We start from the raw sequence: 16,248 nt of genomic DNA on the forward strand, positions 1-16,248 counted from the left end.
TTGATTCCCGCGTTGGAATGGGAAATTAAAGTATGGTAACAGAATCAATGATGGATCACTTTGTTTTAAAATAGTTTCACACTCACACACACATCACACAGAGGCGCAACCAGGGCACCTACTTTACGCCAAGTGTGTTCCGTCCCATGATGTGATAGGTGGCGAGCCTATCGTATATCGGGCACAAATTCCAGACTCCGGGCTGATATTGAGCAGCAAAACCCAAATATCACTTTGCTCGACCCGGGATTCGAACCCAGGACCTCAGCGCGGTAGTTGAGATCGGTAGTCGAGATTTTTTACATGGGCGGGATATATAATAAATAATATCAGCCCTGTATTATATACTGTCCCACTGTTGAGCAAGGGCCTCCTCTACTACTGAGAGGGATAAGGCCTTAGTCCACCACGCTGGCCTGGCGCGGATTGGTAGACTTCACACACCTTCAAAATTCCTATAGAGTAATTTTCAGGCATGCAGGCTTTCTCACGATGTTTTCCTTCACCGTCAAAGCAAGCGATAATTCACAAAGAATACACATAATTTTAGTAACGTCACAGGTGTGTGCCCTTGGGATTTGAACCTGTGGACATTCGTCTCGGCAGTCCGTTCCACAACCAACTAGGCTATCGCCGCTATACAATTTCTATAAGCTATGACGATTCGCTTCCCAGATGTAAATATTTCTACAATATTTACTGCCGCGTACTGTACAAAGGATTGCAATATTTTTGATGTCGTGACGTTCAGTTCGTAATGATGTACGGCTTAAGCCTTAAGGCTCGTGCCTTGCCTCATCACGGGACGTTAGCGGCCAGCACTCGCAATTGGAGCAGCAGTTTATGGATTTTAGGCGAATGTGAGTGGTATGTTGTGGAATATGCTCTACTTTTTTGGGCGAAAGTTATATTCAGTTTTAGATAAGTCTATCGTATGCGAGTCCGTCATGGTAGATACATCCCCAATGACTATATTTGTCGTGAAAGAGCATTGCAATTTACAGATATGCTTTACTATATAGGCTTTCATGAGGAAGAGACCGCCTGAGTGTCGCCGCAATGTTTATTTCTGCATTCAAGCAAAGTGTATTATAGCTTTATTTTTAAAATCCTATGTCACAGGGTGGCAATCACAGTGTAATACACCGTAAAGTTTTATAATCCACTTCTGTATACTTCTATGTTATTTAAGTCGTGTCATTTACGCAGGGAAGCGATTTACTCGTCTCGTCATTTATACAGATAATGTATTTAAAATCAATTACAGCTTGTTTCAAAATAAAATTCCCACACATAAAGATCATATAAATGGTCTTTTTATTCAATCAAGCAAAAAATATTATCTAGAGCAGTGCATGCACCGTACCGGCTAGCAGATGCGCCGGCCGTACATTCACATCTCTCTGCCATATTTTGGCTTCTCGCTATAAAAGCTAAAGGATCCTACCGTATCATCATTCGATATCCATCCTCACTGTGAACACATTGGATTCAGTGCAATATTCAAGTGAGTATTGGCTCTAATAAATAGTGAATACTTTTAATTTCATATTTCGAATTAAGAATTTTTTTATTCCGATTTTAACTTTATTAAAAAAAAGATTTTTTTTTAATATTTTGAATTTTGAAAATGATTTTATTTGGATTTTATTTCAATTTAAGCGGTTTCATTTAGGTTGTTGTTAATTTTTTTTTTTACTAATTATTGTTCTCTCCGGGACGTGTATATAATGTATATAACTCTAGAAGTACTGCAAAAATATTTTTATATTATGATTTACGCCATTAATTCAGAATGAATGACAGAGACGTTATTATTTCACCCGCGTTTAAATGAATCCCTATTTCTGTGGTTTGAGTTAGCTTAAACCTGGATAAAAATTAAAATGTTTGTATCGTAAACTCTTTGATTGCTTAACCGAGAATCGAACCAAAAACTTATAGTTTCTAGCCCAAGCAACCAATAGACCAATAAGACGATAATTCTTAATAATTAAAAAATATCTATAAAAACACGATCATTTACAAGTAATTGACGTAATTAACTTCGTAATTGAAGACGAATTAAAGTATTCGAAATCATTATCACGATTGGATTTTACTGAGCTAAGTACGCAATATTTACGTACGCAAGTCGGCCTAATTCGTGTTACAATTTTAATTATGTTTTAAAATATCTTCAGTCATGTGATGCCTTATTAATATTAAATATTGTTAAGTATAATAAATAAAAATAAAATGCTTTATTCATCACGTAGGCGAACATAGTCGCACTTATGATAAGTCAAGGTACATAAGAATATTTAATTATTACTTAATTAAATTAGCTTATATAAACAAAGACAATTTATATTGAAAATAAAATAAATGAAAAATATAGTAAACAAAGAAGCCAGCTCGGGCTGGCAGGGAAGAAATAATGTAGTATAATCTAGTGGTACGAAATATTCAGTCATACTTATAAACTTGTTTTATGTTTTAATCAATTGCTCTGTCACCGATTACCAAAAATTTTACTTATAAACTTATTTTAGCGTTAAGAGGTGGTTAAGTATTGCTTAAATAGCTGTCAAAATTAAACATCCCCGGTGATTCATATTAAAGAGCAGAGTAGTCAAGACGTAACTAAAGCTTTGCGAAATTTTATAAATAAGACTGATTATGTCTTATGACGTTTTAAGTAGGATTTTCATGTCAGACAACTCATGTTTTAGACAAAACAAAAATTGCGTAAACTATCACAAATGTTTAACCTGGATGAAAATTATATTTATTTAATATGTTTTGTTGCAGATTCAGCTTTCTTTATACCTTAATCACAAAATGAAGGTGAGTTGTTCATTTTATTAAGAAAAACAATATTAAAATTTTACGATTTGGTCATAAGTGTATGATCTTTTGTGTATAGAAGAAATTTATAATAGATCGATACCAGCAGGGTAATCTCTAAATAAGCCAAATATATTAAACTATATAGTTAGTTATAGACCGGACATAAGGACGAAATTTTTGCTTCAAAAGTTCACCAATTGGTAATAAGTCGTTCTTATTTGAAATGTCCGTGTGACAAGATGTCATAATGTCCTTAGATTTTAATTGATATTAATACATACTTGCTTTTGCTCGCGGCTCCCTCGCGTGAATGTGTTTTCCGGGATAAAAGTCCGGCAATATTTGCCCGGGATAGTAGCCTACAATCTTCCCAGGGTCTTAAACTATCTCCATACCAAATTTCGTTGTGTTATACCACATTGTATGTCACGTCCCGTTCCCGTGGGAACAGGATAAAAAGTATCCTATGTCCGTCGCCTGGTTCTAAGCTTCCTCCCTACCAATTTTCAGCCAAATCGGTTCAGCCGTTCTTGAGTAGTAGAAATAGTGTAACTAACATAACTTTCTTTTATATATAGAGATTTACAGAAAATATGCTAATATTTGTATTAAAAATATGGAAAAAATATGAAGTATTTTACATTGAAGTTTTGGCATTTCACGGTAGATTGAGTAACCATCAAAGAGCACAAAATATTTGTATGACAACCTTCCCAATGTCCGCTCTATATAATCGTAGAACTCTTTGAAATAATCCAATAAAACTAAATATTATATGAGCGAAACCAACCTTTATTCTAATTGGTTTAGGGTTCCGAGTGCCTAAAGCCCTCACCCAAAAGTACGGTATGTTTATACAAGCCGGCCCCTTGATAGACAAACAAAGGTAGGTATGTCAAAATAAAAAATAAATAAATTGATACTTATATTTCCGAGGTTGAACTAGATATATACATAAAGATCTTTCATTAACTCTTGGGTCCTCTCAATGTGACATTGACATTTACGTGTGTCGCGGGAATATAACCTTATATACTACATAATAAGGTTGTTTTTCCCTGACACGCGTAATGTCACGCGTAATGTCATGTGGCTGTCGGGCTCGCCGGCAAGCCAAGAGCGGACACACGAGTCCGTCCATTACTCTCAGAATACCTCAGCTAGATATGTGACAAAATATTTTGATTCATTTTGTATTTTCAATGTATCATATTTACTAAATTGCAATTATGCACTACAATCTGCGGCCAATTACCATAAATCTTATCATCTCCCTTTCACTACAAAGGGTAGACAGTAGATCACGAAGCCCACAATACATATCTAGACTAGATTTCGTCATTAACTGATGTAGATTTATGATGATATTCTTAAATACTTTGGTTTTGAGCTCTTGACAATTAAACTCAGATAAGTTCAATTTAAGTTTGATTTAGAAAAACAATTGACTGCTTTAGTGACGTAGTTCTATTTCGTTACGTCTGCAGTGCTGAGGTTTCGGGTTCGATTCCCAGGTTGGCAAAGTGATATTGATTTTTTAATCAGTACTGTAATTTGTAGTTGATTTGGCGATAGGCTCGCCCCCTATCACATCATAGGACTGAATGCAGACGGCGGAAAATACGCCTCTGCCTACTCCTGGGATAAAGGTGTGATGTTGTCGCGTTTAGCAAATAACTTGAATAAAATATTTCTTAACTGTCTTGATTCGGATTAGATTTAATTGGAGGTTTGCGAGATCTGATTAGCTTTATTTGTAATTTTATGAGCTAGATGGTACTTTAGATGTTAGGTTATCCTATGCCCTAGATTTTCTGAATCACGCACTAATGTTTAACTATAGTTTGGTTGACTATGTAAGGAATTAGTTTTGATATACTGAATTTTAATAGGTACCTATCAGAATTCGTGTGCGGGAATAGTCCTTAAATCCTACTAATCAAGTGTGGTTCTAGCATAGTACTACTGCACCCTTTCAAGTTATTGTCTTTATGTTCCAGTTTCTGGTAGCTTACAGCATATTGGTCGCGGCGACATTAGCCGAACCCCCAGTTGATACCAGGTATGATATTGCACTTTAGTCTAAATCATTGATTGCCAAAATAGTCCACGGGAGACTTACGAGGGTCTACGTTGATGTGACCAAAAATGCGGGTCCACAATTCGCACGCGGGGGTCGACGAAAATTCATCTGGGCCCTTATTCTCTATCTCACACGTTATTTTGACAGTGCGTAACAAGCACGCAACACAACGCGTCATGTTTAGGACTATAGAGATTTGGCTTACAGAATACCATTCCACGCACATTTCTCGAAGATAACATGACACGGCCGCGTTACGCGCTTACACTATCATACAGAATAAGGGCCCTGGTTTGATAGTAAAGAACTAAAATGTAGGCTCGACTTCACCTATCAATGTAGGCATATAATACTGATGAGGGTCATAAGAGGCAGGCAACATAACAGTCCAGACGCCCCTCGCAATGGCTGGGCGGTAGTTGTAATGCATTTTCTCTGCAAAACCAAAAAAGGTCCACCGGAACCAGCAAAATTTTGAAAGAGGTCTATGAGAAAAAAGTTTGGGTACCTCTGCTCTAAATGATCATGTCACGCTATGCCAGTATTCCGTCAGCCTATGTTATGGACACTAAATTATCTATACTAATATTATAAAGCTGAAGAGTTTGTTTGAACGCGATAGTCTCAGGATCAGGATCATCTAAATCTTTTTTTTTACTACTACTCCTGAGTGCTATAGCCTATTTTCTATCCTGGGAAAATCTTTTCACGAGGATGGAATCGCATATATAACTCATCAAGGCTATAGTTTTTGTTAGTCATAATGTCTTACTTGTTATCAACTTGAACTATATTTATTTTCGGGTCTAATAATAATAATAAGATATTTACCAGGGGTATCCAAACTAGGCCGTGCCTGTACCTTAGGATACCATTAAAAATTAAATACTTATTGTATTAAATTTGTAATTGCTTGGTGAGAATTAATCAAAATTAAGAAAATATAATTATTGACAAGATAACTTAGAAAATTAAATTAAATACGTTCTTAATATGTATGAGATCTAATTTTATGCATAGGTCATAACGTAGCTATGTTACCTAAATACTGTTGTATGTACCTAAGTAATGTTTTTTTAGATACCTCCCTCCTCAAAACGCTGGCATCTCACAGACCTACGGAGCGCCCGGCTTCGGCTCTGCGAGACAGACAGACGCTATATTTAGGTTCGTATATCTATTTTCCACTCTAAACTATTCTCATAGTTAATGTAATAAGTGTATTATAGGCTATACTTTACTCTTAATTGATCATGGACGCTGAAAATTGCAAGGATCCTGGTTAGCCTCTTTCTTAATAATTATTAAATATTTGATTATAAATTTAGTATTTTTAACACAAGCTGATGTAATAAGTTTTTCTATGATATTAAATAAGTTGACATATTATGCATATAAGTTTACTAAATTATTGTAAATAAAAACGATATCAATATTGTTTTTTATTTTTCAGTCGTCAATCTTCCTTCTCCGGTTCGCGCGCTTCGTCCCGCCGCCCCTCATCCCAATATGGTCCTCCCTCAGCTCTCTATGGGGCACCCAACGCCGCCCAACAGACCCCTTCGGCGGTCTATGGCGCACCCTCATCTGACCCGTCGACGCAATATGGCGCGCCTGCCCCCTCAGCGTTGTATGGAGCACCCCAAATTGGAGGCCATTCTGGTTCCCCATCGCAGTTGTATGGCGCTCCTGGTGTAGGAGGTAAGACGGTTTTTTTATTTTTAATGTGTTCTATAGTGAATATCACAACATTATGTTGGTGTTAGAAAGAAATAGTCGGTTAGCTTCGACTTTGTCAGCGGCGTCTTTGATACTCACACCGATGATGCTTTGTTGCTGAATTACCACCTACGTGAATTATTCACCCACGTGAAAAAATTGTTGGACACATATTTTCCCGGGATGAAAATAATTGGACTTCTGAACTATGCACCGACCGAAATGAAGGCGTATAAAGTTTTAATTTGATATTTGCAGGCGCTGGATTCGGAGCTGAACAGAGCAAACAGTACCTGCCCCCTGGTGCCGGCAGGGGATACGATGATGGCAGCAATGGAGTAAGTATCAAACAGTCCTTGATCTGTCACAAGATAATAATATCAGCCCTGTATTATATACTGTCCCATTGTTGGGCACAGGCCTCCTCTACTACTGAGAGGGATTAGGCCTTAGTCCACCACGCTGGCCTACTGCGGATTGGTAGACTTCACACACCCTCGAAAATTCCTATAGAGAATTTCTCAAGTATGCAGATTTCCTCACGATGTTTTCGTTCACCGTTAAATCAAGCGATAATTCACAAAGAATACACACATAATTTTTTAGAAAAGTCAGGTGTGCCCTTGGGATTTGAACCTGCGGACATTCGTCTCGGTAGTCCGTTCCACAACCAACTACGCTATCGCCGCTTTTTTTTCTGACGCACGATGTTCACAACTAAATAAGTCTTACCTTGACATTTGTAGAATGTTACATCTGCTGAAGACTTTTTAATGAGACGAGCCGCTTGCCTTAAAACACCTGGAGAAAATCATAACATAAAAATCGATAAAATGGGGAAAATAATTTCATTTCTAAGTCTACATTTATTACATTCGCGTAAACATAATAAATCATAAAGTAATTTATATTTCCAGGAGCCCGCCAACTACAACTTCGAATACATGGTGGAAGACGCAGCATCTGGTAACGACTTCGGGCACCGCGAGGCCAGGCTTGGAGAGAGGGCCGAGGGTCTCTACTACGTGGTGCTGCCTGATGGGAGGAAGCAGGTATGATTAAAGTCCATAATATGTTTAAGTAGGTTTTGACATATATGGACTAATTCTAGTATTGGCTATCTCAGGAAAGATTTTTACTTACCATGAAATTCAATAGTAAATTTGCTGATTCACGTCGTTTACGAAAATGGTAGTTACTTGTCCAACGACTTCGATCCATTTCTGCGTTTGCAAACAAGACTTCATTACTTAAATTCTCATTAATTGACATATGTGATTGCTTGACTTTTTTTTAGCAAGAGACTTTTTTTGTATCTTTGAAAATATGTAAAAATGTCTTTTTATATTTTCAAAGATACTTACCCCTTAAAAAATCACAACTTGATATAAGTCTCTTAAGATCCATATCATTGTCTCAATCTAATGTTCAATCATCTTCGTAAAAATTAAGTAGCTTTAATTGAGATAATTTTTCAGACCGTAGAATACGAAGCCGACGAAGGCGGTTACAAGCCGAAGATCTCTTACGAGGAAACCGGCCGTGGTGCCTACAGGAGCGGCCAGGGATACGTCAACGGCGGTTACAGCCAGGGAGGCCCTTACTAAACAAATCTAGATCGAAAATGGTTATCACCCACCGTCACTGCTAAATTTCCTAGATTTTTTAGGATGACATTTTTACATTTTGGTTTAATATTTCTCGGTTGTATTTAAAATCTAGACCTTTTGTGCCTTGAAAGGGTAAAATATGTTTAACAGGCTTTTATATGCAAATATGCAGATGAGTAACTAAAAAAAGTCGGATATATGAATTCAATTTTTTTTTACCTAAATTTGTTCTTGTAGGTTTATTTATAACCATTTTTGATAATTTAATATCTTGTAAAATAAATATTAAACGACAAATACAGCAACTATTATGGATAAACGATTAATTTATGATGTAAAAAAACGCTTATAATTAGTTTAGATATATTTTTTTCATTTTAAATGAAAAAAAGTTTCATTTAAATTATCTCACAGTTTTCATTTATTTATAATTTATTGACTTCATGTTGATAATACAGGCCAGTTTAAGTAAAATATTTTTAAAAATCATTCCAAATTTAAACACGTGAAATATTTTTTTATGAATGTTAAAATATATTATTTCTTTGTATATATTTTACATCTCTATGACCTCTGTAGTTTTTTGTAACATTTTGTAGTGCGAGATAAATGTAAATATAATTTTATAAAAAGAAAATATTTTTTTATTACTATTATTTCGTGACAATGAAATACATCTTAAGGGTGATAAGACTGAAAAGCTATTTTAGGAGGATATTTTTACGCTCACGATAAATAGAGTGGGTCTCGTGTCATCTAGAAAGAAATAGTGACCTCTTTCCAATCACCATAATTATGCCGGCCTGTTCTAAACCGAAAATACACAAGCTCATCCCAACGTGACACACGTAGGCGAATACTTTATATAACTAACTTCTTTCGATATTACAATTAGAAAACATTCTCAATGTTTCCTTGTTTTCAAAACAAAATTAAATGGAATTTTATCATGTCTATTGACGAATTAAAGGCATACCTTTGGCCACAGGTTTCCTTAACTTAAATTTTGCTGGCGCTACGATATATTTTATATCCGCTCTTAACGACCACCGTACACAAGGCGATAAAACCCGCCATAGTGGCCCACGTGTGTCGCGTTCCGGGATCAGCCTGCGTATACTTGGTTCCAACAGGCCGGCATAATTTTGTTGACTGTCGAGGGATAATCATCTCTCGTCTTTGATATTCTATTGGACCCAACTCCACTTACCATCAGAGGCAGTAGGATCACTACTTTGCCTTGCTTAAAAAAAACGTATTGGGATCATAAACTACTGGTACAGACTGTATAGGTCGCTAATCGAAACACAAAAAAAAACAATTCTATTTATAATTATTTATTTTCACTAAATTACAATTTAAATTTAAAACTATATAAAAAAAACATATTGTATGAGGTTTGAATTAAATACTATTTTTATTAAAGCACGTAAGTACTACAGAGTCCTCATTTCAAGATTTGAAAAGTGTTAAGAGTAAAACGTGAAAAAAAGAGAATCAAATTCAGGTTACATATCGCTGGTTCACTATACAAGGTCTTAATTTAAGTATTATTTATATTGGAAAAATGATATATTTTATAATGATTTCTTATGTTTACGCGAATGTTAGACATTGAAATTAAACTATTTACCCCCCGTGACCATGAAGGCTGCAGTCTTCGAAACGTCGGGAGAAATCTAAAATAATTAAAACCGCGATAAAATCCGAATAATAGTTTAATTTCAATGATATATTTTTTAATTTGGTATTATTGTTTTTTTCTTCTGAAAAATATAACATTTAACCTTGTAATAGTGAGCCAGCGATATACAAAAGATTTCTAACTATATTCGACGGTAAGTCTCATAAGCGCAAAAAACAATCGAAAACCAGCATTAAGTTTTCTTCCATTTTGTATGTCGGATATTTGAAATATATTTTTTTTATGTACGGGCACAGTAGAATGACACCGGCCCTGATGGTAAGCGGATTGGAGTCCAGATAGTATTGACTGACGAGAGGTCAGAGGGTCTACTTCGAAAAACGAAATCCGTAGTTTCGGATGACGGATCGCACATTTTGCTACTACGAAGTGTTACGGATCCGATGACGGATTCGACGACGGATCCGATCGGTTCATCGCAATATTTAAGACATGGAATTTGTAAGAACTTATACCATCCCTTTTTAAAACCATCTGCGAGAATGAAGTTCCACTGCTTTCTCCAAAAAAAATATACGGAATATTGATCGTACCACTAAGGTAAGCTACAGAACTGTGACGGATCCGAAGTAATTTGGTAGTAGAGTTAAATCCGAAGTTCGTCGTTTCTTCGTTTCGGACTGACGTTTCGACGTTCGTTTTTCGGAGTAGACCCTCAGGACCTTCAGTATTTTTTTCCGACCGGGGCCTCGTATCAGTATTTTCTGCTCCGCCCGAGGCCTCGAATCGGTTAAGGGCGCCACTGAACTAATGTTATTACTGAGCATTATGAGACTTAACATCGTTTTTTTTACGATGATGATTTAGCGCCGTGTCTTACATTAATAATAGAAACAAAATTAAAGAAAAAAAAGGAATGAATAATACCAATATTATAAATGCTTTTTGTACCTTTTCCTCGTGCGTTCAGGTTTAATTAAATATTTAAAATACATACATAAACTTTACAAAAAAAAAAACATAATTTTTAATAACTAAAAAAATTAAAACGAAAATAAACAAATATAAAAGAAGACAATTTTTAATACTTAAAATCGAGTTTCGAATTTAATTTTTCAGAGATTCCGAAATCACTCGCCTTATTTCATTAAACAAATGAGATATCAAATCACATCACAAATTTAGTATACGACAAATAGTAACAAAAACATCTTGTTTGGGCTAAGAAATTTCAAAAAACAGCCTTATGCACAATAAAACTAAGCCTAGATTAGGAAAATATTGACGATAGAGTAGTGGACACGCGCTCCAAAACTGTCTAAATAAATGTCATCGATCACCTATGAAATGTCAAACGGAACGTCAAGCGATTTAGGCAATTAGTTTTATTGTGAAGGCGTAAGGAACAATTGCTATGAGGCAATATTTTATTAGGATTCATGGTAACTATGACGCGACGTATTTATCCGTCTTCAGAGATCAGCAAATAAGTCAGTGTGGCAATATTTGGGTGCTAAATGAATATGTTTTGAGTAATAAATAGGGTATTTGACTGTTTGATTTTGTGCTTTTTTTAATATGTACCAGCAATTAATACAATAAAGAAGTCCTTTGCGAAAACAGCATTAAAATTCGATAAGAAATGGAGCAGTAATTCAAATTTCAAATATTGCTACATGCGGGAGTGGGTGCGAAGTGGGGATATCGCTCCATCTCTTTCTTTTGCACGTCTCGTAATGCCCGCTGACGTCATACGCAAGTATTTCGTCTCTTTTCTGTTTTTTGACACTCACCCCCACTACCTAATTTCAATGACTTATAACTTGTATATTCTTCACCAGATTCCAATAATTTCTTCCGTTTTAGAATTTATACGACGTACATATTTTATAAAAGTTATAAATAAAAAATAAGTCAAATATCCTATTGAGTATAAATGCCTGTAACTGCCAACTACACTGTTATACAAATCCTTTGACGACTTTTTATGTTTTTTTTTTAATTGCTATATAAGGCGTACTTTCTCAAGACCCCGGCGCAGAAATTAAACATTTACCACCATTTCCAATAACTAATCCCAATCGCTTTTTTATATCTATCAAAAAAATAGACCAATCAGAACAAAGTATTTTTTGACATTACGAATGAGTTATTTTAATTGGTTCATTCTCGGAATCGGATTAAAGATTGCGATTCGAATCGTTTTTTTTAAACTGTTAATTGGAGAGTAGAGGTCTTAATTTACGTGCTATTTGTTGACCTCAGTTTCAAATTAATCCTTTCGATATGTCCCTAATCTCTAGAAAAATGCATAGTCCGTTCATCACAAAGTTGACATGAATTTTTTAATAAAAAATGAGGTATTGGAGTTTTTTTTTTTTTTCAATAGTACTAAAATGAGTTGTTAGTTTTAAGCCATTACTAGCTTAGAATGTTTGAAAATATTTTTTTTAATGCAGTTTTCAAGTAAGAATTATAGTATACGAGGAACTTAATTTACAACTAACATTAGATAAATGCTACATATTTAAATATCAAAGGATTTTTTTTATAAAAAAATTTGATCACACCAAAGTTATAATTATAATAAACAAAATTACGTAAGCAATTTGTGTTACTAGTAAAAAATAATATCGAATAATAGGCGCAGCTACTTTTTGAAACCAGTTAGTACCGTATTAAAAGCCCAATACCATTTTGAGTTAAATCTTAAGTAGACATATACAGTCTTACTTATAAAAAATCGCTTAGATAAAACACAAATTTATTCGATCAGCTGTAAGTCAAAACCCGTCATCTTTCCTCTTAATAAGGTTTAAACTAACCGGTGATGTTTTTGACAGCTATTTAAGCAATTCATAACCACCTCTTAACGCTATAACGTTTATAAGTAAGACTGTTAAATGTATTGGACTGTTCATAAGTCAATACTTAAGCTGGTAATTCAGCACTTGGTGTCAGTTGAGTTGTGGCTGTATAATAAAACAGCTGTCAAAATCTGTCATACGCTGTGACTTAAGTAATCATTGAGATGATTACTCAAGTCAGTCTTAAGATACTGACTTTAACTTGACATCGTCTCAGTTGAATCGCACTTCAGAGCGACATTAAGATACCTCCACTAATACGGACCTTAGTTTAAACATAGTTATATTGACATATATGTGCAACGTCATCTCATATTTTGAAAAACATTTGTATTTACAACTAGCTTCCGCCCGCAGCTTCGCCCGCGTGGATTTCGGGTTTCAAAAATGGAGAAGGTGCTCAATTTGTCGGGATGTTTTTTTAATTTATGGTGGTATGCAGGTGGTCCGATTGTCCGGTCAGGGTCTGATGATGGGATCCTGGTGAAATCGAAGGAACTTTTAACCATTAAGGTTGCACACGAAATGACGGAAGCTTAAAAAAATGGAGTAACTTCTCCCGTTTTCCCAACATTTTCCATCACTGCTATGCTCCTATTAATTGTAGCGTGATGAAAAGTATACTATAACCAGCTCAGGAGTATGAAAAATAATTGTACCAAGTTAAGTTAAAATCCGTCGAGTAGTTTTTGTTTCTATAACGGTTATACAGACAGACAGACAAAAATTTTACTAATTGCATTTTTGGCATCAGTATCGATCCCTAATCACCCCCAGTTATTTTGGAAATATATTTCATGTACAGAATTGACCTCTCTACAGATTTATTATAAGTATAGATATGCAAAAGTAGCTCAAAAATTGTCCATAACGAAAACATGCATTTTAAAGTAAAACAAAAGAAATAATTTCGTGAAGCCAACCAAATAACTAATGATATATTAAATTTTGTGACTGTTCAATTTAGTCGGGTCCGCGATATCACTTTTGTTGAGTTTCAGAACGCGACATTACATTATTATATTCTGTGCCCCAACGCACACTGCTTTGATGTTAGGAACACACCTACATTGCTTAGACAACAGTGAACTTTATACAATAGCAATAAAGCTCAAATTGACTCTACGTATTAGTTAGAAAACGTTTGTATGGGAAATAGAAAAATGCTGTTTTGAGGATTTTCCCGGCAATTATTCGAATTTTTCTCACCTTTTAAACCTTCCCTAGACCTCCACGAATAATTCAAGACCAAGATAAGATAAATCCGTTCAGCCGTTCTCGAGTTTTAGCGAGACTAACGAACAGCAATTCATTTTTATATATATAGATTATATAAAATAACTTATAAATACTAAAAGAAACAGCTGTTTCGTGGGAAATTAAGAAAACAATATACAATTATTAACAAATAAACATTGTGCGTGTTTTTAGATCTTAAAAGTGCAAAATATTTTTTTTATGTGAAACAAGGGGCCTCGGGTTTAAATCCTGATTCATGCACTGAGAGAAATGTATTTTTATGTGTGGTTGGCTATGAGTACATTTGAGAGTACCTTAAATAATATAAAAAGGAATGCTCGAACTTTTATTGTTGTTGATTTGATCATGCACACGCTCATTTAATTATATTAGTGTGCGTAAAATAATAACCGTTGAAAATGTATACATTTGTGCGTGCAAATCGATACAATACGGTTTGACTATGCGTAATATACTTTCAATGTAGTAGACGCACTTAGTGACAGATGTTTTTGTTCGCATTAATAGATGTTCTCCTTGGATCTTAAGTTTTGTTTTTTTAAAGACACTCCTTAGTGTACGCAAAAAAAAAGTAGGTAACACCAAAAAGTATTTTGCACCTGTTAAGACTGAATGGTTTATTAAAGATATCTATCTTATATCTAGTCTGGTTTTAGGAATTTCAGAAACGGCGGTCGTTTACAAAATGAAGCCATAGAAAATACAAACCAAGAAAAAAAGACTGTTTTCGAAATTCAAAATATGTACTAGTTAAACGCGTTTATAATTATAAATTTGAATTTGGAATTGTTAACCAAAGAGAAGATATTTCAGATCAAAGTGGCCAGTACGATAAAAACGACAATTTCATATCTAAGGACATATTAAGACCAATTGTTAATTGATATTTGCGTGGTTAAACTCATTACACAACCTACATTCATATCTCTATGGTTACTGGAGAAATCCTGCGCTTATACATACTTCCTTCCTGTTAAAGTCAAACTTTTCTTCGAGTAGGTAGTTTTTAATATAATCTATGGTGACCACACCAATACAATCATCTGTTTAAAAGTAAAATTTTGTTCCTATAACCCGGGTACGGCAACGTGTTCCCAGTGCACCTAATGGTAAGTGTAGTAGGGTCTATTATTGATTACCCCTCGCCAGCCGCTAGTATTATGCCAGCTTGTCCGCTTGTATATACAGCCTGATATCGAAACGCGACACTTACGTAGGCCACTATATACCGTTTGAACATCTGTTATAGTTAGTACCTCCATAATTCAACGGGTAATGTTGTTTCGACATGTGGTTTCCAGTGGAGTTTAAAATAGATCATTACCGACCACACGTAATGACGAGCGCGAGAGACGAGTATTACCACTAACGACCGAAATAAATGAAGAATATTAATCGATATTATAGTGTATCGATTAATCGATAATCTAATAGATTGCAAAAGTGATGCACTTAGATTTAACTCTAATGCCAACGCACGCATGTTACTTATTTCGATTGTTTTATTTTAGAGATCGATTTATATCGATTAAGATCGATTATTAATTTCGGCCGTAAACAAACATCTTTGTATTTACGATATTTTTCTATAAATAAAATGAAATGAGTAAGAAATATACAATATTCTTTGGAACATAAAACACTAGAATATACTAGAATTAAAATTATGCCGAGATTCATAAAAAACAACTCAATGCAAGTTCGAGTAAAAAACATAAAAGTGTTTCATGAGATTCATTATGAAAGTCGTAATTTTTATGTACAATAAAAAAAATATTAAAAAGATTTTTTAAAAAAGAAATCACCTTTTTTAAATTATAAAAGCCCAGTTAAGATCTGTTTAGACATTTGAGATATTAGTCTAAACAAGAAACACACCAAAAAACGTGGTTTAGTATACGATCTTACAAATTTATAAATATGGCTTTATTTCAAAACAATAGACACTATAATTAATTTCATAAGTTATAATATCAAATTTCGCAAAAAAGCATGTGGAACATAATAAATATTATTTTTTAATATTTTTATTACTCAAACTTAGCCCAAGTTGAAATTAATAAAGATCTCAGCTTTTTTATCGACATTAAAAAGCAAATTTACAAATAAACAACACTACGAGATTTATTTTTTGGTATACACATAGCAACTAACAACAGCTGCTAACCGATTCACTTGTGCCGGCAATTCCCTTCAGTTATCCTAAATATTCCATTCTAATATCTAGTTACA

General features: G+C 34.6%; 1 protein-coding gene across 1 annotated transcript; it reads left to right on the top strand.

Moving 5' to 3' along the window:
* Nucleotides 1-1,452: 1,452 nt before the first annotated feature.
* Nucleotides 1,453-8,281, top strand: LOC115449176 (pro-resilin). The gene is made up of 8 exons (XM_037437060.1): nt 1,453-1,507; nt 2,794-2,829; nt 4,833-4,894; nt 5,996-6,082; nt 6,369-6,616; nt 6,893-6,972; nt 7,552-7,686; nt 8,113-8,281. The coding sequence occupies exons 2-8, from the start codon at nt 2,824-2,826 to the stop codon at nt 8,239-8,241; spliced, it is 747 nt and encodes a 248-aa protein (XP_037292957.1). The 5' UTR covers nt 1,453-1,507; nt 2,794-2,823; the 3' UTR covers nt 8,242-8,281.
* Nucleotides 8,282-16,248: the final 7,967 nt, after the last annotated feature.

The sequence above is a fragment of the Manduca sexta genome, chromosome 2 (genome assembly GCF_014839805.1).
Source record: "Manduca sexta isolate Smith_Timp_Sample1 chromosome 2, JHU_Msex_v1.0, whole genome shotgun sequence".
Lineage (NCBI taxonomy): Eukaryota > Metazoa > Arthropoda > Insecta > Lepidoptera > Sphingidae > Manduca > Manduca sexta.